Raw genomic sequence first — 24,121 nt, 5'->3', positions numbered from 1 at the left:
CCCCCACCCAGCCTAGAGTCATAAAAAACAATTGTGTGTCCTCACTGTGGCTGCGGAGCGAGCCTTTGGCTCAGTGGTCACATTCCGGCCTCTGAGTCAGCAGTTGCAGGGTTAGAATCCCACTCCAGTCCTGGTGAGCAGAGACTGGAGCTCCAGCTCTGAATTCTGGGTTGACATCCAGTGGGATACTCATGTCCAGGGAGTGTGGTTGGCCCCCCTCATTGTATGGGTAGTGGAAGGCCATAAAACCCTCCCGCTGTCTAGAACTAACCACCCTACCAGCTGGTATAAAGATGGTAAAGATGGCCATGGAAGGAGCAGTCACATCATGTCCTGTTAATCAGCCTGTGAATTCTTCTGCTACTTCACACTCTTCTCCAAGGGAAGAATGTGAAGATATGAAAACAGCAACTGTTACTCGTTTTGAGACCTAAAGGTTGAGCCTATGACCTTCTTGCTCTGCATGCTTCAGTGCACCAAGGCATTGAGGGTTGTTAAGCCATGAAACCTTTGATTCACAGAGGTTATTTGAATTAAATTACTTCTTATTGTCATGAACTTGACCTTAGACTTCTTGGTACTGTCCTTGAATGTAGGCGGTTGTGGCAGCTGTGTCATTCCTCAATCTTCTCAACCTGTTGAGGACATCTCACTTCTTTGCTTCTGCTCTTCACAGGGCGATGGGGAGTGATTCGAGAGGGTCTCAGCAGCCCCTGGATACCAGATGGTTGGAAATGGGGAGGAATCGTATCTCAGCACTGCCCAGTTTGGATTGAGTTCTTTGTTGATTAGTGACAACCTGGAAAGATTGTTCTGCACTGAATAACAAATCTGCTTTAAGAATGACTGAGAGAAAATGGGCCACCATGACTGCCCAAAGCTATTTGATGTTTAGTCTATATGTTTTCCAATCCAATGAAATAATTCCACAATGGTGCAGGGCCCTTCATTAACTAATTTAATCTGGTTATGCCAAGTGACTCTTCTAATTCACTTACCAGGAGATAACTTTGAATTACTGCAAAACTCTGGAAAAAAATTGGAGTCATTTGTAACCCAGGACCCTCACATCTCCCCCTGGACATGAAAGATATTGAATCTGAAGCATGTGGGATGATCTGGTTAAAATGTAGTTCGAGGGTGACTAGAACACATCATGGAGCCTCGAGTTGGATCAGACTTGGATTCTACTTTATTGCCTTTAGGCTCCTGGCCATTTTAGTTCTGCATTGCTGCCCAGTGGAACTAAACGATGGTTCGTCTTATCTTGGAGTTTACCATAACATACGGGGACCTTACCAATCCTAATGGATGTCAATACAAACTCTCAGATTCAGCTCAGCAATCCACAACCTGCACCTTCCAGGTTAATCTGGTCTTGTTGGCCATTCCTATTTTCAACAGTTCTTTGTCAAAGAAAGACAGAAACAAAATGTCATGGCCCTAAAATTCCACGAGGGTTCTCCCGATCTCCAGCCATGGCTCCGGTGGGGAAATCCCCGTTGAATTTCAGGGCCTGCATATTTTACTTCTACCTTCATTACTTAGAAATTGGTGCAAAGCAGAATTTGGAGATTTTCAATATTCTTCAGTTAGTGGGCATTAATGACTATTTCAAGCCATTTTGGCCTCAGCCATTAGCAGCACTTGCCCAAGAGAAATGTTGGATAAAATTCTGCATTTCTCCCAGCTGATTCACAGTTTTCTCTCTCCACCGTTGAGGAGTGGCTCGTGCTGGGGTACAGTTCCAGAGGTGTTAGTAGGTATCTCACACCTCAGCCAAGTAGTCATTGTGAACCTAGAAAGGGAGTGTCAATAAGTTATTCAACCATGAAGGCATCAGAGCCAACATCCACACCCCTGGATTGTGATCAGAAACACGAGTTAGTTGCAGTTCAGGCTTTTAAAATGCTCTTTGTTCTAACTGTTGTGTACCTTCCCATGAGCAGACTTTGCCCCTAATTAACAGCAAGTGCCTTTCTTATAAGCTGCACCCATGCAGAGGCTAAAACTAACTTAACTGCGGTAAATTGAATATTGAAATTTACGTAGGATTCCCACTACTGTCTTTTAACAGTCCGAAAGTGGAAATAGCAAACTTTATACAGGCTAAAATCGCTACTGTATTTATTTACACATTAACAGAAGCTTCAAGCATTTGGCATAAAATATAAAATGAGGTTTTATTGTCATACATCATCACAGGACTGGATAATGTCCCAAGACATTAGCTTTCTCCTTTTTAGAATGTGTCCTGGAGGATTGCAAATGTTACACCCCTGTTCAAAAAAGGGGAGAGAGGTAAACCTGCTAACGACAAGCCAGTCAGTGGTGGGAAAACTACTGGAGCTCATTGTCAAGGACAAAATTAATTCTCACTTGGTGAAGCAAGGATTAATCAGGGACAGCCAGCATGGATTTGTGAAATGCAAATCATGTCTGACTAACCTGATTGAGTTCTTTGAAGAAGTATCAGAGTGGGATAATGAAGGTAGTGCAGTAGATCTTGTATATATGGACTTTCAAAAAGCATTTGATGAAGTACCACATAACAGACTTATTCGGAAAATAGAAGCACATGGTATTAAAAGAACAGTGGTAACTTGGGTACATAATTGGCTAAGGGATAGGAGGCAGAGAGTAGTGATGAACGGATATTTTTCTGATTGAAGAGAAGAAGGCAATTTTGAAGTTTGCGGATGATACAAAACTTGGCAATGTAGTAAATAGTGAGCAGGATAGTAGCAGACTTCAGGTCATAGACAGACTGGTGAAATGGGCAGACACATGGCAGATGCAATTTAATGCGGATAAATGTGAAGTGATGTACTTTGAGAGGAACAACATGGAGAGGCAGTATAATCTAAATGGTACAATTTTGAGGGGGCTGCAAGAGCAGTGGGACCTGAGGGTACATATTCTCAAATCTTTGAAGGTGGCAGGGCAAGTTGATAAGGTGGTTAAGAAAGCATATGGGATACTTGGCTTTTAAATAGGGGCATTAAATACAAAAGCAAGGAAGTCATGCTAAACCTTTACAAGTCACTAGTTGGGCCTCAGCTGGAGTATTATGTATAATTCTGAGCATCACACTTTGGGAAGGATGTCAAGGCCTTGGAGAGGGTACAGAGGAGGTTTACCAGGATACCAGGATACCAGGGATGGGGGACTTCAGTTATGTGGAGAGATTGGAGAAGCTGGGATTGTTCTCCTTAGAGCAGAGACGTTTAAAGGGTGACCTAATAGAGGTATTCAAAATTATGGGGTGGTGGGGCGGGGGTGGTTTTGATAGACCAAGTAGAGAGAAAATATTTCCTCCGGCAAGTGGGTCGGTAACCAAAGGTCACAGATTTAAAATAATTGGCTAAAAAACTAGAGGGGAAATTGGGAGAATTTTTTCACTCAGATGGCTAAGTTCTGGAATGCAACTACCTGAAAGGGTGGTGGAATCAGATTCCTCAGGAACTATCAAAAGGCAATTGGACACGTACTTGAAGAGGACTAAGATGCAGGGTTTTGGGGAAAATGCTGGAGTGAGAGACTGAATTGGATAGCTCTTTCAAAGACCCAGCTCAGGCACAACAGGTTGAATGGCCTCCTTCTGTAGTGTAAAATTCTATGATTCTACAGCGTATAAAAGGAGTTTCATAAGTTGAAAAAGTCTTTTCTCCTTTCAACATTCAAATCTTCTTAGAAAACACTAAAAAAATCTTCTATGTCTTCTTCCTGATTGAAATTGGACAGTTACTGGTCTTTCCCCAGGGAAATATGTCTTTCTCTGAAGACGAATATTACAGTTTACGGCCCTGAATTTTTTTGTTTTTTTTAGTTAATTTGCGGAATGTGGGGGTCGCTGGCAAGGCCAGCATTTATTGACCATCTCTAGTTGCCCTGAGAACGGGGTGGTGGGCCGCCTTCTTAAACCACTGGTGGCAGTTTTGACACAATTGAGTTGGGTGGGGAGGGGGGAAGGGTGGGGGCGGGGGAGACCCAAAACTCTGTCACATTGACAACTTCAGGGGTAAACGAGTTGACCTGGTGCAAATCCTGGTTGACAGCTCAAATGGGGAAATCAGTTATCGTTGCCATGACTACCAACAACCTGGAAAGAGAAGTTTGTTTTTTGGACAATACCTTCAAATATCACTTTCAACAACCAGTTTTCTGAGAATCTTGCCTGTGGCTAGTTGACAATAGACTGGTCACAGCATAACACCCCCCATGAGGAGATTGTTGCGATCAGCGATAGTTTGTAGTATTGAGGGGCTAGGGCTGTGTTCCCTTCCAGCACTATGGGAAAAAACACCCAAAGCTCACATCCCCTGTTGTCCTGATCTGAACACTGTGATATCACTGAGGATGGTGAAGAAATGTTTCTTGTTCCCTCATTTTATTTCCTCCGTAATGTAGTCTCCTCTGGCCCCTGTGCAACTAATATGATTGACATTTAATCCAACTCCCACTGTCACCACATCAGACTATGCTGCGTTAAACATGAAGGCCTCAGGCTTGACTCCTGATGAATCATGCTGACTTGGGCAGATCCAGTTTACAGTTTGAACGTATGAGTACTCAGAATTCGTGCCTCATCCGTCTCACGAGATGCTCTGTACAAATCTGAAGACACAGGTTTCACAGAGGACATGTCTTAAAGGGGCACAGCTTTCATCAAAAAGTATTTGGCAAACGCAATTTTTAAAAAATTTACGAACGTGCAATGCGATTACTTGAATTGGATTGAAGATCTTCAACTTATCACTCATGCATGACTCAATCTTTTGGCTTTGCTTCCTCCCCCTGCCCAAAAAAATGATTAGCCAGGCACTTTTTCTTGAAGACCATGCACCTTTAATGCTTCAGATTCTTGGTATAAATAGAACATTTATTTTTCTCGGGATTTTTTTTCCCCTTCTCCCCTGAAAGCACTGATTCATGCTGGGGTACAGTACCACAGGCACAGGCAACCCTCTGGTACCTCACTCAAGTGGTCATTTCCACCAGCTTGAATATGAGTGTTGGCAGGCTATTTTACCATGGCGGGGTGGTTGGTGGCATCAAAGCCTCACTTGACATCCTCGCATCTGTGTTTCCCAGTAGAGGTTGCTGTAAAGTGATTAGGATCGGGAACTCTGGCTAATAACGCAAGGTTACTGTGACTAACTGTAGAGTCCAACTGCTGCCTTGACTGAGATCAGCTAATTCAACACAGCCTGGAGATAAACCATGGGACCTTCCTGGTTTACATGAGCAGTGCATTCGCGGACTGAGCCATCGGGGTTTAGTCTCAACACTTAATATTTTTGACACGGGTGCAGCAATGTCACCGCACCCTCAAAGAGGTTGACTGGCTGCTTAAAATGTTGGCCTTATTTGGCTAGAGGAAGAGGAAGGGGCGGGGGGTGGGAATTGGTCAGGGTTCCTACTGTTGATCGCAAACCCGCGACTGCTGCTGGAAGTACACGTGCGGACATCGGCTGAAGGCTCAACTGTGATTTCCACCCCCCTTCAGTTGAATAATGAAGAATGCCCACTGGGCTGAGATAACAAAGGCCGACTGCCACCCATCGAACTGTGCCTAGCAGGAACTCAACGTCTTTAGGGGAGGGAGAGAGGGGGGGAGAAAACGGGGTGAGAAAAGAAAAATAAAAGTCTCAAGATGGTCACTTGTCGTTGCAAAACAGAAAACAGTTCAACTTTTCCACAAGAGTCTTTCAAAACTGTACAATGAGCATTCCAATATACCACAGATTTTAAAAGTCTATCCAAATACTAATATAGTGTACCTTGTTTGTATCTAGTATATTTTTAAGTTATTCGAAGATGTGCACTTTTTTTTGGAATCGTGTTTCTTGTGTGACAGTTTGTCTCACTGTTACTGACTGCTGGAATTAAAATCACCACAAGGGTCAGGAATTTTTAAACCGTTGCATGTACTGGTCATTCTTTGTACTTACTCTCACTGGGTTTATTGTGTGTAATTCTCTTGTGCAAGTGAGTTGCTGAGCTCTCTCTTACTAGCCTGCAATATGATGTGGAGATGCCGGTGATGGACTGGGGTGGACAAATGTAAGGAATCTTACAACACCAGGTTATAGTCCAACAATTTTATTTTAAAATCACAAGCTTTTGGAGACTATCTCCTTCGTCAGGTGAGTAGTGAATGAGAGCTTCTCAAATCGCATATCTTATATTAGGCTGGGACACCATCACACCAATCAAAGGTGTCGTTGGTGTTCAGACAGGTTAGCCACGGAAAACAGTAGGTCCCAGTATGCTGAATACACATTGTGTCAAGTTACACAGACAGTGTACAAGCGTTCTCCAAGGCGGCCTTCGAGACACACGACAACGCAAAATCATCGAGCAGAAATTGATAGCCAAGTTCCGCACCCATGAGGACGGCCTCAACCGGGATCTTGGGTTCATGTCACGCTACACGTAACCCCACCAGCAAGGGAAAAAAAAGTTATCTGTTTTTAATACAACTGAAAATTCTCTCTCTCTCTGCCTTTCGGGTCTCTTTCTCTCTGTCTGTTTAATTTGACACAATGTGTATTCAGCATACTGGGACCTACTGTTTTCCGTGGCTAACCTGTCTGAACACAAACGACACCTTTGATTGATGTGATGGTGTCCCAGCCGAATATAAGATATGCGATTTGAGAAGCTCTCATTCACTACTCACCTGACGAAGGAGATAGTCTCCGAAAGCTTGTGATTTTAAAATAAAATTGTTGGACTATAACCTGGTGTTGTAAGATTCCTTACATTTGGCCTGCAATATGTAATTCTCCCCTCCCCGATTTCTTAGTATATCTTAAGACCAGGGCCCCCCAACAAGTTGCAGGGGTTTACAGAGAAATAAGACCAGCACTCAAAGGAGGTTAAGTCCCGTAAACCTCTGCTCCCCATTGTATGTCTAATTTTGTTCTATTAGAACAAATAAAGCCCAATTAAACCAGCTCCTTCCACAGGCAATCTACCCTATCAGGGACTCTACCTCACTTATTTAATCTCCCAAAGTAGTAACTATCCAATCTCTTGGGCGAAGGGGCTAAATCTTCGTGGCACAACCATTAAGTGGGCCTAGGGTTGACAACCCCTCCAGGATTGTCCTGGAGTCTCCAGGAATTGAGGATTAATCTCCTGGACACTGCTACGAGCAAACCAGGAGAAAAATCAGTGGTATAAAAAAAAGGTGTGTTTTTTTTTAAATTTTCCTTGAAAATTTTTGTTTATTAATTATAAAAATATTGCAGATGGCAAAAAAGACTGTTTGACTGGGTGGAGCGGTTGGAGGCAGGAGGTCATGTGATGTTACCTCTAGGAATGCAGAGTTGGCAACCTTAAGTGGGCCACACATGACTAAAAAAATCCAGCCCGCCCCACCCATGCTAAAAATCCAATGTCTCCTTACGCTGAACAACCCAAACTCTCCTCCCTCTCACAAAAATTGAGCCTCACTTACCTTTTCAGCTCTTGCTGGTCTCTAGATGCTCTACACCAGCCCAGCCCAGTCTACCCTCTGCATTGCTCCTAAACGTGACCATCCAAAGGCCGCCCATAGCTTCCGCCCTTTTAAACTTCCTGATTGGCTCAAAAGTGCCATTTCTTCATTGGTCTAAATGGGCCAATAAGGGAGCAGCCTTTTCTCATCCTCCAGGTCCAGTAAGTTTGAACCAATCAGCCAAATCATCCTTGTGCATAATTCTTAATGACAATACTAAACGCAGAAGGAAGCAGGGCCGTGTTAAAAGGGCTCGTGGGCTGGACTCGGCCCATGGGCTGCGTGCCTCACACTGCCATCCTAAGGGAAAAATTGATATAAATAGAGCAAACAGCAAAGTTCCAGAATATTTAATCATCTTCATATCTCCAATGTCCAACTTTGGACTGCTATCCTCCACGGACAGCACTGCAGCACAATATTGTGTCTCTGATGGAGTATTTCACATATCCCTGTCCATACCCATTCCTATAACCAACAGCTCCATTCCACCCAGCTATTTATCCAACTCCCTATTGAGCCCCATCCTCTTCTGCTGGGAGTCAGCCCCACATATTCACTACTCTTGGAGGGAGAAAGAAGTTTCATCTTATCTCTAGTCAACCTTGAGGCTAGTCAGTGTTGAAGTTCAGTCATAGGAACATAGGAACAGGAATAAGCCATTCAGCCCCTCGAGCCTGTTCCTCCATTCAATTAGATCATGGCTGATCTGTATCTTAACTCCATCAACCTGCCTTGGTGTCGTAACCCTTGATACACTTACCTATCAAAAATCTGTGAATCTCAGTTTTGAAATTTTCAATTGAACTCGTCTCACCAGCTTGTTGGGGGAGAGAATTCCAGATTTCCACCACTCTTTGGGTGAAGAAATCTCTAGTTCTCCACTCACAGTCCAAGTCGATAAACAGCCTGCTTATATTGACTTCATCTCAGCCTCTCATCTTTTTAAAGACCTCTCAGAACTCCCCTGCTTTTCATCCAATAGTGCCATGCGATCTTTTACATCCACATGAGGGGACAGATTGGGCCTCATTTTAATGCCTCATCCGAAAGACGACACTTCCAGCAGTGCAGCACTGCCTGCCTACTGCACTGAAGTGTCAGCCGAGATTATGTGAAGTGGGGCTTGAACCCATGACCTTCTGACCTAACTAAGGCAAAATAATTAAGAGAAGACTCTTAAACAGAGACTCAAAAAGATCATTATTGCATAAATATCACAGGAGTAACTAAATGTTTTAATTGAATAATGATACACAGAGAGCATTTTCCAGAACTCATGTTTAATTTTTGTGACTTCAAGCACCGAGAAACATGTAAGAAATGATATGTGTCAGGGCTTCCCAGGATCTGGGAAGGAGCAAGGTGCTGTAGTGGCAACATTACACTGAACTCTACCTCTTGTGAGCCAATGTGGGAAGCATCATCTAACAGCCTTTCACGCACTGTCAACTCTGATATGTCAAAATAACTATCATAACTCACCGGTAATTTATCTTCGGAACAAATATTTCATCAGGTGTGAATAATTGGTTCACCTTCCTCTTGTTTCTGCTTTCTCAACATCACCTCTACCAAACTTGTATCTTTATCCTCATCGGTTAGTCCAAAACAATTCATGATTACCTCAAACTCAGCTTTCCAACACTCGCAGTTCTCAAAGGGATTCATGATGCAGTAAGAACATAAGCAATAGGAGCAGGAGTAGGCCACATGGCCCCTCGAGCCTGCTCCACCATTCAATCAGATCATGGCTGATCTTCGACCTCAACTCCACTTTCCTGCCCGATCCCCATATGCCTTGATTCCCTTAGAGTCCAGAAATCTGTCTGTCTCAGCCTTTAATATACTCAACGACTCAGTATCCACAGCCCTCTGGGGTAGAGAATTCCAAAGATTCATAACCCTCTGAGCGAAGAAATTCCTCCTCATCTCAGTCTTGAATGGCCGACCCCTTATCCTGCGACAATGCCCCCTAGTTCTAGACTCTCCAGCCATGGGAAACAACCTCTCAGCATTTACCCTGTCAAGCCCCTTTATAATCTTATATGTTTTAATTGGATCACCTCTCATTCTTCTAAACTCCAGAGAGTATAGGCCCATTCTACTCAACTTCACCTCACAGGACAACCCTCTCATCCCAGGAATTAATCGAGTGAACCTTCGCTGCACCGCCTCTAAGGCAAGTATATTCTTCCTTAGATAAGGAGACCAAAACTGTACACAGTACTCCAGGTGAGGTCTCACCAAAGTCCTGTACAATTGTAGTAAGACTTCCTTACTCTTGTACTCCAACCCCCTTGCAATAAAGGCCAACATTCCATTTGCTTTCCTAATTGCTTGCTGTACATGACTGTTAACTTCTTGTGTTTCTTGTATGAGGTAAGCACTAAGTAAGCACCTAGAATAATGGTCAAATGGACATGGAAGAATAGGAGAAATAATTTAAAGAAAGAACTTGCATTTATATAGTGTCTTTCATGTCCTCGAGACATGCAAAACACTTCATAGCCAATAAAGTCTTTTTAAAGTGTAGTCGCTTTGTAATGTAGGAAATGCGGCAGCCAATTTGCATACAGCAAGGTCCCACAAACAGCAATTAGATAAATGACCAGATCATCTATTTTCAGTGAAGCTCGTTGAGGGCTTAATGTTGGCCAGGACACAGGGCGAACCCTGCTCTTCTTCAAATGATGCCATGGGATCTGTTACGGCCACCTGGGAATCTTGAGGTAGCACCAAAGTAGAACCATCTCTTGCCACCTCCAGCCTCCCGCTCGGCTGCTGCGTCAGGATTCCCTTTGAGAATCACACATGTTGGAAACCTTGCATTTCACACATTTTTCCTCTCCGGGAACTGAAATCATAACAGGAAGCCCAGCCGCTGAGAGTCGAAGTTGAAAGGAAGTTCCGTTGTGTTACGAATCTTGGACAATATTCGAGATCACTGACTGTACTCTGCGCCTTCTCTGTTCTGTTGGGGATAGGTGACAGCTGCCATGTTTGCAAGGCAAAACCTGAAGAATCACAGCAGTGACCAGGATTTTGATTTTACTCTTTTCGAATGGGAATTAAAAATAAAAAGCATCTGTATTTTATTTTCTGTTTTTTTTCTTTTGTGCTCATCAAGGTATCGGCCTGAAGCATGCCCAGGTGAGGTTCAGGTCACAGGACTTAGATGCCAAATAAATCTCCATCTCCCCCAGCTACAAGCCTGAACCCTAACCCCAGAATAGCACTCCCTACTGCAGCAGTGTGATATTTGCCACACTGATCATCCTTGTGGTCCGTTCTGAGAGTGGCTGGCAATTTATGGGCAGTTTAGCGCACTGGCTCACGTTCACTGGCGGGGGCTGCTCCAGACTCATTTCAGAGAAAGGAAACCTTTATCTCACCAATGTGGGCTGGATCCAAGCCCAGGCCCTTGAGGTGAAAGGGCAGCGTACCATTTTACTGGAGTTCTCAATCCTAAAATTTTCCTGTATTTAATACAATTTGTATACTTTCTAATTAAAAATTTATAATTGTGTTTTTTTAAAAATAACTGCACATTTAATTATATTTTTAAGTACAATCAATATTCAACCTTTGACCTTTGGGGCTGTATTTGGTCTTTTGTTATGATATCATGAATAAAGTGATATATCATTGGGCCTCTCAGGGTCGAATCAATTTTATTGAGCATTACACAATACAGGACCCCACACTTGATCTAAAAATTTTCAGTAATTTCCGTTCATTTCAATGTCATGGTTACAGTTGACATCAAAACTTCGAGAATATTCTTTTATTGTGACATAAAAATCTGCTCTCCCCCTGTAATCAACACTTCCTTCCTATCCAGCCCTCCGTAAATGCCTCACGAGCGTGTGGGCTTTCGTTGCCAGCTGTGAATCCAGGGTTGCCAACTCTGGTTAGATGAATTCCTGGAGGTTACATCACATGACCTCCACACTCAAGCAAACAGCCTTTTTTTTCCCCAATCTCCAATATTTTTATAACCTAATAAATGAAAGTGTTCAACGAAATGAAGAAAAACACACAATTCTTTTTATGCCCCTGTGATTTTTCTTCCAGGTTTCTCCCAGCAGTGTCCTGGAGATTAATCTTCAATTCCCAGAGACTCCAGGACTAATCTTGGTGGGTTGACAACCCTCTGTGAACCACAGTCTTTAGAGGGGAGTCACGTTACCCTCCCCCTTAAGGAGGTGTCAGAATCAAACGCAAGGCGCTGGCATGACATCCAACATCCATTGTGAGCAGGAGGCAGCATTAGGGCCCCTGCAATTAGTCTGAGGTCCTGAGCATATCCAGTCCCATGTAACCCGCTGGCGGTCACTGGTCAGTCCGGGCAGGTTGAGCTCTCGGCCTAACACGCAATTGGTCTGTGTGGATCCTCCCCGTCATCGGCGAGGTCAGGGTCCGTGTTAGGGCCATGCAACCCCCCTAGTTCCACAGTCAGAGGCCCCTGAGTGGATCTGGTCCCCAAACCGAACCTGTCACATGGTGGGGGCCTCTGTGAGGCAAACACCACCATCCCCACCCCCCCCGGATTTTAGTGAGAAAAACCAGGAGGTCTGGAACAAATGGCGGGAGTCTTCGCATGAACGTTCTTACAGACCCATAATAGTCCCCATCCTAAACCTCTACCATGATCACATCTGGTAAAAGAGAGCTCAGGAGGTTTCATCACAATGCTGATGAGCATCCTGACTTTTGGAGTTGTCCCCCATCCAGTTCTAGACTCAACCCTCAGGTTCTGAAATGTCTAAAATGGGAACTGGACGTCAGAAGTCTGAACTTTAAAACAGCGGGTCACTTTTTTAAATCCTGTGTGTTATGATGTGGAGACCTTCGTTACAAGTTTACTCACGTCCTCAGTTAATTTTCATCAACAATGATCAGAAGTCCGACTATGACCCTAACTCTGCCCTATCCTGGTTTTTGGAAGTGCCAAATTTCCAGCAACCCGAGTTAACTCGTTGGATGCCCACGCGTCGGTGCACGGCCAGCGTGGGGGAGGGTCCGCACCCCTGGGGTCTATCCACCTTTCTCTGCCACATTCCCGGGCCAGATTTTCCATGCTTCCCTCCTCCTCTGCCATTCTGTTGAAGACCCATCTTTTGTTTCTTTACTTGTCTGATTACCGCCTCCTTTTGCCTTGCACCATCATCCCTTTTGTCATTTCATCACTCCTGCCCTCCATCCTTTCTCACACCTCTCCCTTTCGTTCTTTCCCTGCCCCCCTTTTCCCTGGCTCTGTCTTTGCTTAAAAACTGTTCATCTGTAACATCTTCCAGTTCTGATGAAAGGTCATTGACCTGAAATGTTAACCCTCTTTCTCTCTCCAATGAAGCTGCCTGACCTGTTGAGTGTTTTCCAGCATTTTCTGTTTTTATTTTTAACTTTCATTTGAGCCTCAAATGTTTTCGAAACACAAATACGGAACCGATTTAAAGGTGCAGCGTCTCTAGCAGAAATCGGGGTCTGTACTGGCACCGTGCATCTTCCCAGCCTCAGGGGTGCCCTGAGTGTGTTAAACTGTCACGGTCACAGATATAATGCACATCGACAATGGCAACGGAAATGTGTCTTTTGTTTTCTTTTCATTTTTTCTTTTTTTCTCCCCTTTCCATCAAGAAGTTAAAATATTTTTTAAAAAGCAGCATCTTTGCAAACAATAAATACAAGTTTAAATAGGAAATGTGAGAAAGCCGTGTGGTACACGGGAGAGAGGTCAGAGTGCGAGGCTCAAGCTCCAGGCTTTAGCTTCAATAGAAACAATTCCCCAATTTTTTTTTTATACAAACGTCCGTCGATGCTCAAATGCATCGTCACAAAAAAATTAAGGCCACTGTGCCTTTGGATTAGTGGTGTGTCTGTGTGTGTATGTGTGTGCTGTCGTGAAATAGTGCGTTTTAAAAAGAAACTGGACGGAAAGACATCGAGAGGCCCCCTCCCTCTCCTCCGCCCCAGACACCTCCACTTCTGCCGCAGTCTACTCGGGGATCAGCCTCAGCAACTCCTCGTCCGTCAGCCCATTGACCGCAGTGATGTGGTGCAGCTGCTCCAGGTAGCGGGCCTGGTCTCGCATGAAGTGCGGGATGCGTGCGTTATCCAGAATGGCACATTTCTTCAGCTGCTCCACATCTTCAAATGAGACCTGGAGCATGGTGGGGACGAGGGGGGAAATAATATTATTGAATCACCAGAGAGACAGCTAAAGATAGCAAGATAATAACTGGCATTTATACAGTGCCTTTAACATAGTAAAACATCCCAAGGCACTTCACAGGAGTGTTATCAGATAAAATTTGACACCAAACTGCATTAGGAGATATTAGGACAGGTGACCAAAAGCTTAGATGCAGAGGTAGGTTTTAAGGAGCATCTTAAAGGAGGAGAGGTGGAGAGGTTTAGGGAGGGAATTCCAGAGCTTAGGGCCTAGACAGCTGAAGGCACGGCCACCAATGATGGAGCAAAAAGTGTCAACAGGAAAATAGTTAACAATCAGACAAGACTATTCTGCCATTCATCTGGGCGAGATCTGAATCAGGTTCCCAGATGTAAAAGCTAGTAAAGTCTAACTACTGTACCACCCAGTCGGCCCATTAAGTGTGACAGAGTCTAGAATATGTGTCTCAAGGTAAAAATGAATACAACTAAATTAATAAGAAAAGTGCCCCTAATTTAGCACTAATTGGCAATCGCTCATTCAGAGAGGCCATAGGATGGATATCACACTGGTGCAGGAGGGGCTGGTCTCCTGAGGTGAGTGATCCAATGAGTGAAGTTCGCTCTCATATGTGGGGTGGGGTAGAGGGAACTTTACTCATTGGATCACTCACCCCTCGTTCTCGAGGTGGCAAATAAGCTGATTGGTTCCTGTAAGTTCTGCCTTTCATTCATCCGCCAGGAGAGGCCCAATAGAATCCCAGTGATAGCTCTCCCTCTGATATCCCTCCTAACCTGTGGGAATCATCTGGCTCCACCCGACAGGTGCAGTGTGAGATGGGGGGGGGTGGTGGGGGGGAGTGTTTTCATTCCATAGTGATCCTACACACTGTGCAACGTTGTTAACCAGAGTGAATATTGGGCAATCGCCAAGGGCGGAATGCTTCAAGAGAAAAGTTAGACTAAAAATGAGGCACCATGCCAGCCTAATGGCTGTCAATCATAAAACAGGCAGTGCCGGGGCTCGAAGGGGCACTCACAAGAACCCAACATTCAAATGCAGACCTCCGAACACTTGTTTTTAATCGTCTGGCCTTTGGATGGGTCAGTCACGTACAAAGCTCCCACTAGATGACTTTCAGCTTACTGCACATAGGCTATACAGTGCCGTCACTGATGTGCTGTGCTGTGATGTACTGGGTCTATTGTGGACTAATTGATAGAGATCGATTGCCATGATTAGTCAACAACTCCATTATCATTGTATCATGATATAGTGAAAGGTGAGCTGAATGGACCTTGGTCTTTTCTCGTCTCCCAGTTCCTGTGTTTGCAGAACTCATCAAATGAGCGGCGAGGAGTCGCTGTGGGCTGAAGCACCGTGGAATGAGAAGCCTCACGATCGATTTACCCACTCCCCCTCACTTCCTGATCTGAACTGCATTGTACGAGGGAGGGCTGGCTGCAGACCAGGGGTCCTGGTACAGAAGGGAGGCAATATCGAACGGGGAGAGGTCCTTACAGAAGACCTCCTGTCATGTGCCTCATTGAAGCCAGCCAAGAAAGGGGCAGTGCTGATGGTTTGTGTTTATGACAGAGGTTAATGGGCCACCCCACATTGGAGGGTATTTAAAGAGGAAAACAGCCCAATAAATTTAGATGCAATATTATGTAAAGAATACTTTTGGACCTCAGACAGATTCTGGTGATCCTAGTGGTCCCCACTGTTGGTTGCTGTTGTACAGAACACAATTCCTCTATTTTTTTATATGTGCTCCCCCAACATCACCGCCCCCCCCATCTAGAACCATTAGAGTTACCATGGCGAGATACTTCTTTTAGCGGATAAAAGCGTGCCAGCAGGGTAGATGCAGTTACCTTTCCAAGCGCCGCTAGCATCTTGAAGTCAATGCTCTTCCTATATCGAAGCAGCATCAGCACACCGTCCAAATACACCTGGTCCTTACTGAAACAGCCTGCAAACAAAAGGAGTCAGGGCATGAGTGAGGCAAAGCCCAGAGCACATCTCAAACAGGAACAACTGACACCAGAAGGAGTCAGGGCATGAGTGAGGCAAAGCCCAGAGCACATCTCAAACAGGAACAACTGACACCAGAAGGAGTCAGGGCATGAGTGAGGCAAAGCCCAGAGCACATCTCAAACAGGAACAACTGACACCAGAAGGAGTCAGGGCATGTGTGAGGCAAAGCCCAGAGCATGTCCCAAACAGGAACAACTGACACCAGAAGGAGTCAGGGCATGAGTGAGGCAAAGCCCAGAGCACATCCCAAACAGGAACAACTGACACCAGAAGGAGTCAGGGCATGAGTGAGGCAAAGCCCAGAGCACATCTCAAACAGGAACAACTGACACCAGAAGGAGTCAGGGCATGTGTGAGGCAAAGCCCAGAGCATGTCTCAAACAGGAACAACTGACACCAGAAGGAGTCAGGGCATGAGTGAGGCAAAACCCAGAGCATGTCTCAAACAGGAACAACTGACACCAGAAGGAGTCAGGGCATGAGTGAGGCAAAGCCCAGAGCACGTCTCAAACAGGAACAACTGACACCAGAAGGAGTCAGGGCATGAGTGAGGCAAAGCCCAGAGCACGTCTCAAACAGGAACAACTGACACCAGAAGGAGTCAGGGCATGAGTGAGGCAAAGCCCAGAGCACGTCTCAAACAGGAACAACTGACACCAGAAGGAGTCAGGGCATGAGTGAGGCAAAGACCAGCACATCCCAAACAACAACCGCTGACACCAGAAGCATCTTAAAGAATTATTGACTTTGCTGCCCTTCCAATGAAGGACTCTCTAGGCAGATGGTGGAAGCAATTAATATTGATTCATTCAAATGCAAATTAGATAGATTTCTTTCAGAAAATAACATTTTGGGATACAGTATATGAATAATGTGAGACATAACATGTGGTATGTATAGCGTGCTTGGGAGGAGCCGATGACTTTGGATCTATGTTTCCCAAAGCTCTCCACCACTGAGGTTTTCCTCATCTCGTGTCTGAGTCTGTTGTAGACTAATTGATAGAGATCAATTGCTATAATTAATTTACAACTCCATTATCATTGTATCATGCAACTAGCAGGATGGTAGAAGGCCAACAAGATGGACCTTCGTCTTTTTATGTTCCTAATTGCGAAAAAAATTCTGGAGGTACAGCCTCCCTGTAATCCAGTGCCGACTTGCTCCATAACCTGCAGTGAGAATGGCATAAACACTTTTATTATCTGTCTGTAGGTGTCACACTTTGCTGTCCTCACTCAGTTTACCATAGAAACCCATCAGGAATCAAAGAAACAATTTGCATTTATCTAACACTTTCTCGCTTCACTGAAACTTCTCGGATCACACTGAGTGCAATGAAATACTTTTCAAGCTCTGTGACCATTAAGCAATGCCCCAGAACAGTAATGAGATGAAGAACCAGTTAATCTGATTTTTGGTGCTGTTAGTTAAGGGAGAAATATGGGCTCAGACTCAGAGAACTCCCTTCTCTTCCTCAAATAGTGCCATGTCCACCTGCACAAGGGCTCAGCATAAAGTCTCATCCAAAGGACAGCACCTCTGACAGTACCTCAGTGTGGCACTGGAGTTTCAGCCTAGGCTATCAACTCACATTCTGGAGTGGGGCTCAAACCCAAATCTTCTGACCCAGAGGTGAGAGGGCTACCAACTGAGCCAAACTGACATCAAACAAAACAGCAATACACTGTCCTTTTCCCTGTCTTTACACCTCCCCCCACCCCGAACAAATATCAGCCTTGGCTCAGTGGTAGCACTCTCCCCTCTGAGGCAGAAGGTTGTGGGTTCCAACCCCATTCCAAAGATTTTAACACTTAATCTAGGCTGACACTCCAGTGCAATATTGAGCGAGTGCTGCACTGCCGGAGATGCCGTCTTTCAAATGAGACGTTAAACCGAGGTCCTGGCTGCCCACTCAGGTGGACTTAAAAGCTTCAGTGGCAATATTCGAAGGGCAAATGGGATCTTCCAGTGTCCTGGCCAATATTTATCCCTCAATCAATACCATCAAAACAAATTCTCTGGTCATTTATCTCATTGCTGTTTGTGGGAGCTTGCTGTGCACAGATTGGCTGCCTTGTTTCCCATATTACAACAGTGACTACTTTTCAAAAGTACTTCATTGGCTGTGAAGCGTTTTGGGACGTCCTGAGGTCGTGAAAGGCGCTATATAAATGCAAGTTCTTTCAGTAGGTAAATGCACTAAACAGTGTGGTGCTGAGTCACACAGTCCAGGGAGGTCCCCAAGAGTAAATCCTAGTCTTTGCTGAAGTAGCTGATAGCAACTGGACAACTGTTATTCGATCGCCTGAGGGGGTCGGAGAAGAATTTTCCGGAGTATTTTTTTCCTTTATTGGCCCTGGGCTCTCTGTTTTTTTGCCTCTCCCAGGAAATTACACAGCTGGGGATCGGGGAAGGGGGTTGGAGGGAGGGAGGGAGGGGTGAAGAGTTTAGTCACGATACTCCGGTCATCATAGAGCGGGGCAGGCTTGATGGTACCAGCTGGTCTTTTCCTGCCCCTCAATTTCGTAAGTCGGTACGTATCATTGGCCTTGGGTGTTCTGGAATGGGAGGAGGGAGAGGAAAGGAAAATGAACCAGGGCCACAGAACGGAACTGCTCCTAATTCAGCAACTACTTCAATTTATGTAGAGCCCATACTTAAAACATCTCAGGGCATTTAACAGTGAGGAGCAAGACATGAAATGGAACAGGGATCAAAGAGATTAAGGGAGGGGTTGAAAGAATGATCAAAGTCTTTAAGAGGCTTTTGAATGAAGTGAGAGAAGTGACGAGATGCAGTGACTGAAGAGAGTTCCGAAGGGCAAGGGTACAGTGGTTGAAATCTCAGCCACTGATTAAAGCAAAGGGTCGCAGGGAGCACACAGCTCCCCAGAATGGGAGCCATGGAGGGCGCTGGTGGATCATGCGATTTGAAGGATTTCACTCAAACAGGGACAAGGGCAAGGATTTTCAAATCAATATGTTGGGCTCCAGGGAGCCATTAGAGCTTGGAAAGGAGAGACGTAATGGGAGTGCCTGATGTCGAGTGTGAACGGGCATGGATAGCAGAGGTTTGGTGTAATTGTAAAGGGAAAGAGGAGAGGCTGGTTTGAAGGGCACAGCAAAATCGAGCCTCGATGTGATGAGGGAACGGATTTGGGTTTTAGCAGCAGCAGAGATCGAGGCAAAAAACGTGCAATGTTCCCGAGGTGAAAGAATGCAGATTTACCAATTGATTGGAAACAGGCTGTGAAGGTCAGCTTGGGTCAAACTAGATGCTGAGGTATTAGATCACTTGAGCTGGAAAAGTTTTCAACTTATTCAGGCCTCAATATCAGACAGACAGTCAAATAGATTCATGACAGCCTTCAGATCAATGGTGGAGGCAGACTAGAGGTGGGGGTCAGCAGTATGCATGTGAAAGGCAGTAAACATTGTGTGTGTCACACTTGGCTGGAAATGCTGCAATGCTGCATTAAGGGGCACTCTTCTGGGGTTGGGGCAGAGACACATTGGTTGGGATGGGAATGTCTGAAATAGGGAAATATTCATCAGCAGTAATGTCCCTCACTCCAACAGTGCAAAAGTTCCTTAAAATGTTAAAAATAATAACCATTTCATTTAAAAACTGGCTGTAAATACATTAGAGTATGTGACCTGGTTGAGAAGTGTCAGCCTGGCCTCTCTTGGCTCGCACGCAGTATTCCCATCGAGTGTTTGGGTCCTTAACAAACGTGGCAATGTCTTCAAAGAGCTGGGAGAAGGGCATCCGACTGGCCTGGAAGACGGTGTAGTAGAGCAGGGCTGCCCGCCACAGGAACGGATACTTGCGGTACAGAACGCTGTTCAGGCTGGCGAGGCCTTCCTCGGTCGGGTTGGCTGGCTTCAGGCCGTACTGTTTCCTGCCCGCCGCACTGTGCCAGGGCTGGTGGCTGTTGTTGACGCCTCGAATGTAGTGCGTTCCTGATATTAAAGTAACGCAACAAAAAAAAACCAAGGGGGAATAAAAATGTCACCACATCATAGGGACAGCTCCCTCATCAACATCATCCTCAGGAACACAATAGTGGACACAATTTCAGTCAAAACTGGCAGAACTTTACAGATACCGGGGTGGCACAGAGCCCTGTGTGGTACAGAGTGGTAGGCCCGAGATTCTCAGCACACCCTATTGCTGATTGGAGCCTTCTCCATCTCGGGCAGGTACCGAGAGGAGGCCTTGGACTGCCCACAGGGTCAGAGGACAACTTAAAGGGAGATGCACGTTTCGCCTCACTATAAATTGTCAGCAGGGCAAAGTTACATGTTCGCGAAAGTGATGATATAGTTTAACACAATTTACATCATGGTGCTTTAAACAAAGAAAAGTTTGTTCAACACTCGTGACAACAGGGCGCCCTTAAAGTTTGTTCAATATTCGTGAAGGCAGGGCCCCTACAGAGTGATCTGATAGCCAGGGAGTTACTGTCTTTGTAAACTACTGCGGATTTTGACACTGTAAAGCCTGTAAAGATACGTTTCATAGGACGGCTCAGTACAGCATGGAACTAAGACGTTCAGATCAGGACGGTGCCAGGTTTGAGTCTCGGTCTGTGCTATATAAGCTGTGCTGGGCAGCAGTGGGTGCCCTTGCACTGTGGAGGAGAAATGGTATAAACAGCAGCCAAGGCTCCTGCTCCTTACCCAGTTCCAGCGGCCCTGTTGCTGGTGCCTGTGAATGTCCGGCGAGGGCCGGCTCATGCTTGGTTGTGATGACCCCCACGGTCGAATAGCTTGCTGACACTGATTGTCCAGGCTCACACATGGAGGATCGGGCATGGTAGTAGAGGGCAGACGGTCCCCGTAGAACCCAACCCAGCTGGGATTCAAAAGTCTTCAGGAGAAAGGGCAGAAGGAAATTTTGGGGAGGGAGCAAAGATAATAAAACATAAAATTCTCCTTTGTAAAACTGACCTATCTCATGGCGTAACATTCCCTCCAGCCAGTACTGGCGAGCCCCCGCGAGGTTAATGGTGAGTGTGGGCCGACAGTTCTCGACCATCATCACTGCCTGAGACAACAGATCTTCACTGAGCCGTACCACCACCTGCAGAGAGAGCGTGAGAGAGTCAGACATCCTTACCCTACACATGGGCATTAGGAAACGGAAACAGTCATTCGGCCTCACAAACCTTTCTGACTGATTTTAACCCCACCTGCCTGCCTTCTCATCACATCTCTCAATCCCTTCTCATTCTCCAGAAAGACACCGAGTTGATCCTTGAACCTTCTGCTTCAGTGAAAGGACTTGCATTTAAATACATCCTTTCACGACCTCAGGACGTCCCAAAGCGTTTCACAACCAATGAAGGACTTTTGAAGTGTAGTCACTGTTGTAATGTAGGAAACAAGGGCAGCCAATTTGCGCACAGCAAGATCCCACAAACAGCAATGTGATAATGACCAGATCATCTGTTTTAGGTGTTGGTTGAGGGATAAATGTTGGCCAGAATACAAGGAGAACTCACCTGTTCTTCGAATAGTGCCGCAGGATCTTTTATGAAGGAATGATATGAAGGAATATATACGTGAACTTGGTATTAACTTATTTGTATTCATTTACAACAGGTCTGCCTTTCAACTCCTTTTTCTGGTGCCTAGTAAGTCGGTATTCAAGGGGTTAACTCCTGATAGCTACAAAGAGGTTGACAGTCAGCGTTCAATACTCAGTTCTTCCGGAAAGATCAGGTTCAGATCAATTAAGGTATGGAGACAATTAATCGATTGGTGTGGGCTACCCAAACCACATAGGAGAGCTTGTGGGGGTTGGACAAGTGCAGACAAACAGATGAGTTACACTGTTCTGTTGGTTGGACTTCTAAAGACACATAGGCCGGGGCGCGGGGGGCCATTAACGTTCAGGGTATCGGTCCCCAAGATTTCAGACCCTGCGATGCTTCAATGTGTAATCAAAGCATCAATAATCATAAAGGACTCTGGAATAATGATGTCACGTGACCGCCATCTTGGTACCGCTGATGTCATTGCTCGTACAGAGTTACTGCTCAAAAATGACAAATCTCCTGAGAGGAACTCTGCGGGGAAGTATTTTAACTATATTATTCTATGAGCTTTATCCCAACGTTGGCCAAGTCCACCCATACATTTTCTTTAACTCTTGCTGTGTGGGGTCTTTTGCTTCTGAATCCTCAGCTGGCCTGTTTCATAAATTTCTGCTGTTGTAAAATAAAACGCAGGAATGCTGGATGCAGATTCTGTGCTTCCCGGCTTTAGCCCCTTAACTTGCTCCCTCTTTTTTAATATCTATTCCATTCCATCCCACCAGACATTCTCACCGAAAACATTTCCCTCTCACAACTTGCCTTCCCTCAAGAGTCCATTCCTCGCCCTTAAGTGGAGGGTTAACTGACCAATTCACAGACTTGTGTCAGTGCTGCAACTCGTCTAAAACCCTCTCCTACTTTCACCACCTACCCACCAACATTACACACCCAATAATATTTTTCTCCCCCTCTCCATAAGGGAGGGGTAGAGGCTGGGCTCCGGGCAGCACCCAACATCCCAGCAGCAATTGGGAGAGTGAACCCATTCCCTATCGATCTGCAACACATTGAACCCATCCCATACCGATCTGTAACACAGTGAACCCATCCCGTACCGGTCTGTAACACAGTGAACCCATTCCCTATCGATCTGTAACACATTGAACCCATCCCCTACCGGTCTGTGACACAGTGAACCCATCCCGTACCGGTCTGTGACACAGTGAACCCATCCCGTACCGGTCTGTGACACAGTGAACCCATCCCATACCGGTCTGTAACACAGTGAACCCATCCCGTACCGGTCTGTAACACAGTGAACCCATCCCATACCGGTCTGAAACACAGTGAACCCATCCCGTACCGGTCTGTAACACAGTGAAACCATCCCATACAGGTCTGTAACACAGCGAGCCCATCCGATACCAGCCTGTAACACAGTGAACCCATCCCGTACCGGTCTGTGACACAGTGAACCCATCCCCTACCGGTCTGTAACACAGTGAACCCATCCCCTACCAATCTGTAACACAGTGAACCCATCTCCTCCGGCCTGTAACACAGTGGACCCATCCCCTACTTGTCTGTAACAGAGTGAACCATTCCTGTACCAGCCTGTAACACAGTGAACCCACCCACTACCGGTCTGTAACACAGTGAACCCATCCCCTACCAATCTGCAACACAGTGAGCCCATCCCCTACCGGTTTGTAACACAGTGAACCCATCCCATACCGATCTGTAACATAGTGAATCCATCCTGTAACAGCCTGTAACACAGTGAATCCATCCCCAACTGGTCTGTAACAAAGTGAACCCATCCTGTAACAGCCTGCAACACAGCGAGCCCATCCGATACCAGCCTGTAACACAGTGAACCCATCCCCTACCAGTCTGTAACACAGTCAACCCATCCCGTACCGGTCTGTAACACAGTGAACCCATCCCCTCCCGGCCTGTAACACAGTGAACCCATCTCCTCCGGCCTGTAACACAGTGAACCCATCCCCTACCAGTCTGTAACACAGTGAAACCATCCCCTACTTGTCTGTAACAGAGTGAACCATTCCTGTACCAGCCTGTAACACAGTGAACCCACCCACTACCGGTCTGTAACACAGTGAACCCATCCCCTACCAATCTGTAACACAGTGAGCCCATCCCCTACCGGTTTGTAACACAGTGAACCCATCCCATACCGATCTGTAACATAGTGAATCCATCCTGTAACAGCCTGTAACACAGTGAACCCATCTCCTCCGGCCTGTAACACAGTGGACCCATCCCCTACCAGTCTGTAAAACAGTGAACCCATCCCGTACCGGTCTGTAACACAGTGAACCCATCCCGTACCGGTCTGTAACACAGTGAACCCATCCCGTACCGGTCTGTAACACAGTGAACCCATCCCGTACCGGTCTGTAACACAGTGAACCCATCCCCTCCCGGTCTGTAACACAGTGAACCCATCCCCAACTGGTCTGTAACAGAGTGAACCCATCCTGTACCAGCCTGTAACACAACAAGCCCATCCTATACCAGCCTGTAACACAGTGAACCCATCTCCTCCGGCCTGTAACACAGTGAACCCATCCCCTACCGGCCTGTAACACAGTGAACCTATCACATACCGATCAGTAACACAGTGAACCCATCCTGTAACAGCCTGTAACACAGTGAAGCCATCCCCTACTGGTCTGTAACAGAGTGAACCCATCCCGAACCAGCCTGTAACACAGCGAGCCCATCCTGTACCAGCCTGTAATACAGTGAACCCATCCCCTACCGGTCTGTAACACAGTGAAACCATCCCGTACCAGCCTGTAACACAGTGAACGCATCCCGTAACCGTTCT

At 45.9% G+C, this 24,121-nt stretch overlaps 2 protein-coding genes across 4 annotated transcripts in view; one reads left to right on the top strand and one right to left on the bottom strand.

Moving 5' to 3' along the window:
* LOC137333254 (endonuclease/exonuclease/phosphatase family domain-containing protein 1-like) overlaps positions 1-3,911 on the top strand; it is a 37,646-nt gene extending 33,735 nt beyond the window's left edge. The window contains exon 8 of the mRNA XM_067997415.1: positions 677-3,911. Within this exon, the coding sequence (XP_067853516.1) occupies positions 677-792 (116 nt within the window). The 3' untranslated portion in view covers positions 793-3,911. The remainder of the gene's footprint in view (positions 1-676) is intronic.
* A 4,862-nt stretch (positions 3,912-8,773) lies between these two features.
* Positions 8,774-24,121, bottom strand: part of kiaa0895l — a 68,491-nt gene continuing 53,143 nt past the window's right edge. For all 3 annotated transcript variants that reach the window (XM_067997668.1, XM_067997667.1, XM_067997669.1), the window contains 4 exons: positions 20,678-20,810; positions 19,382-19,687; positions 15,560-15,657; positions 8,774-13,670 (listed from right to left, as the gene is read on the bottom strand). In XM_067997668.1, the coding sequence (XP_067853769.1) occupies positions 13,506-13,670; positions 15,560-15,657; positions 19,382-19,687; positions 20,678-20,810 (702 nt within the window). In that variant the 3' untranslated portion in view covers positions 8,774-13,505. The remainder of the gene's footprint in view (positions 13,671-15,559; positions 15,658-19,381; positions 19,688-20,677; positions 20,811-24,121) is intronic.

This window comes from Heptranchias perlo, chromosome 16 (genome assembly GCF_035084215.1).
Source record: "Heptranchias perlo isolate sHepPer1 chromosome 16, sHepPer1.hap1, whole genome shotgun sequence".
In the NCBI taxonomy this organism is placed as follows: Eukaryota; Metazoa; Chordata; class Chondrichthyes; order Hexanchiformes; family Hexanchidae; genus Heptranchias; species Heptranchias perlo.
The sequence above is the reverse complement of the archived record's forward strand: the minus strand, read 5'-3'. Positions and strand labels throughout refer to the sequence as shown.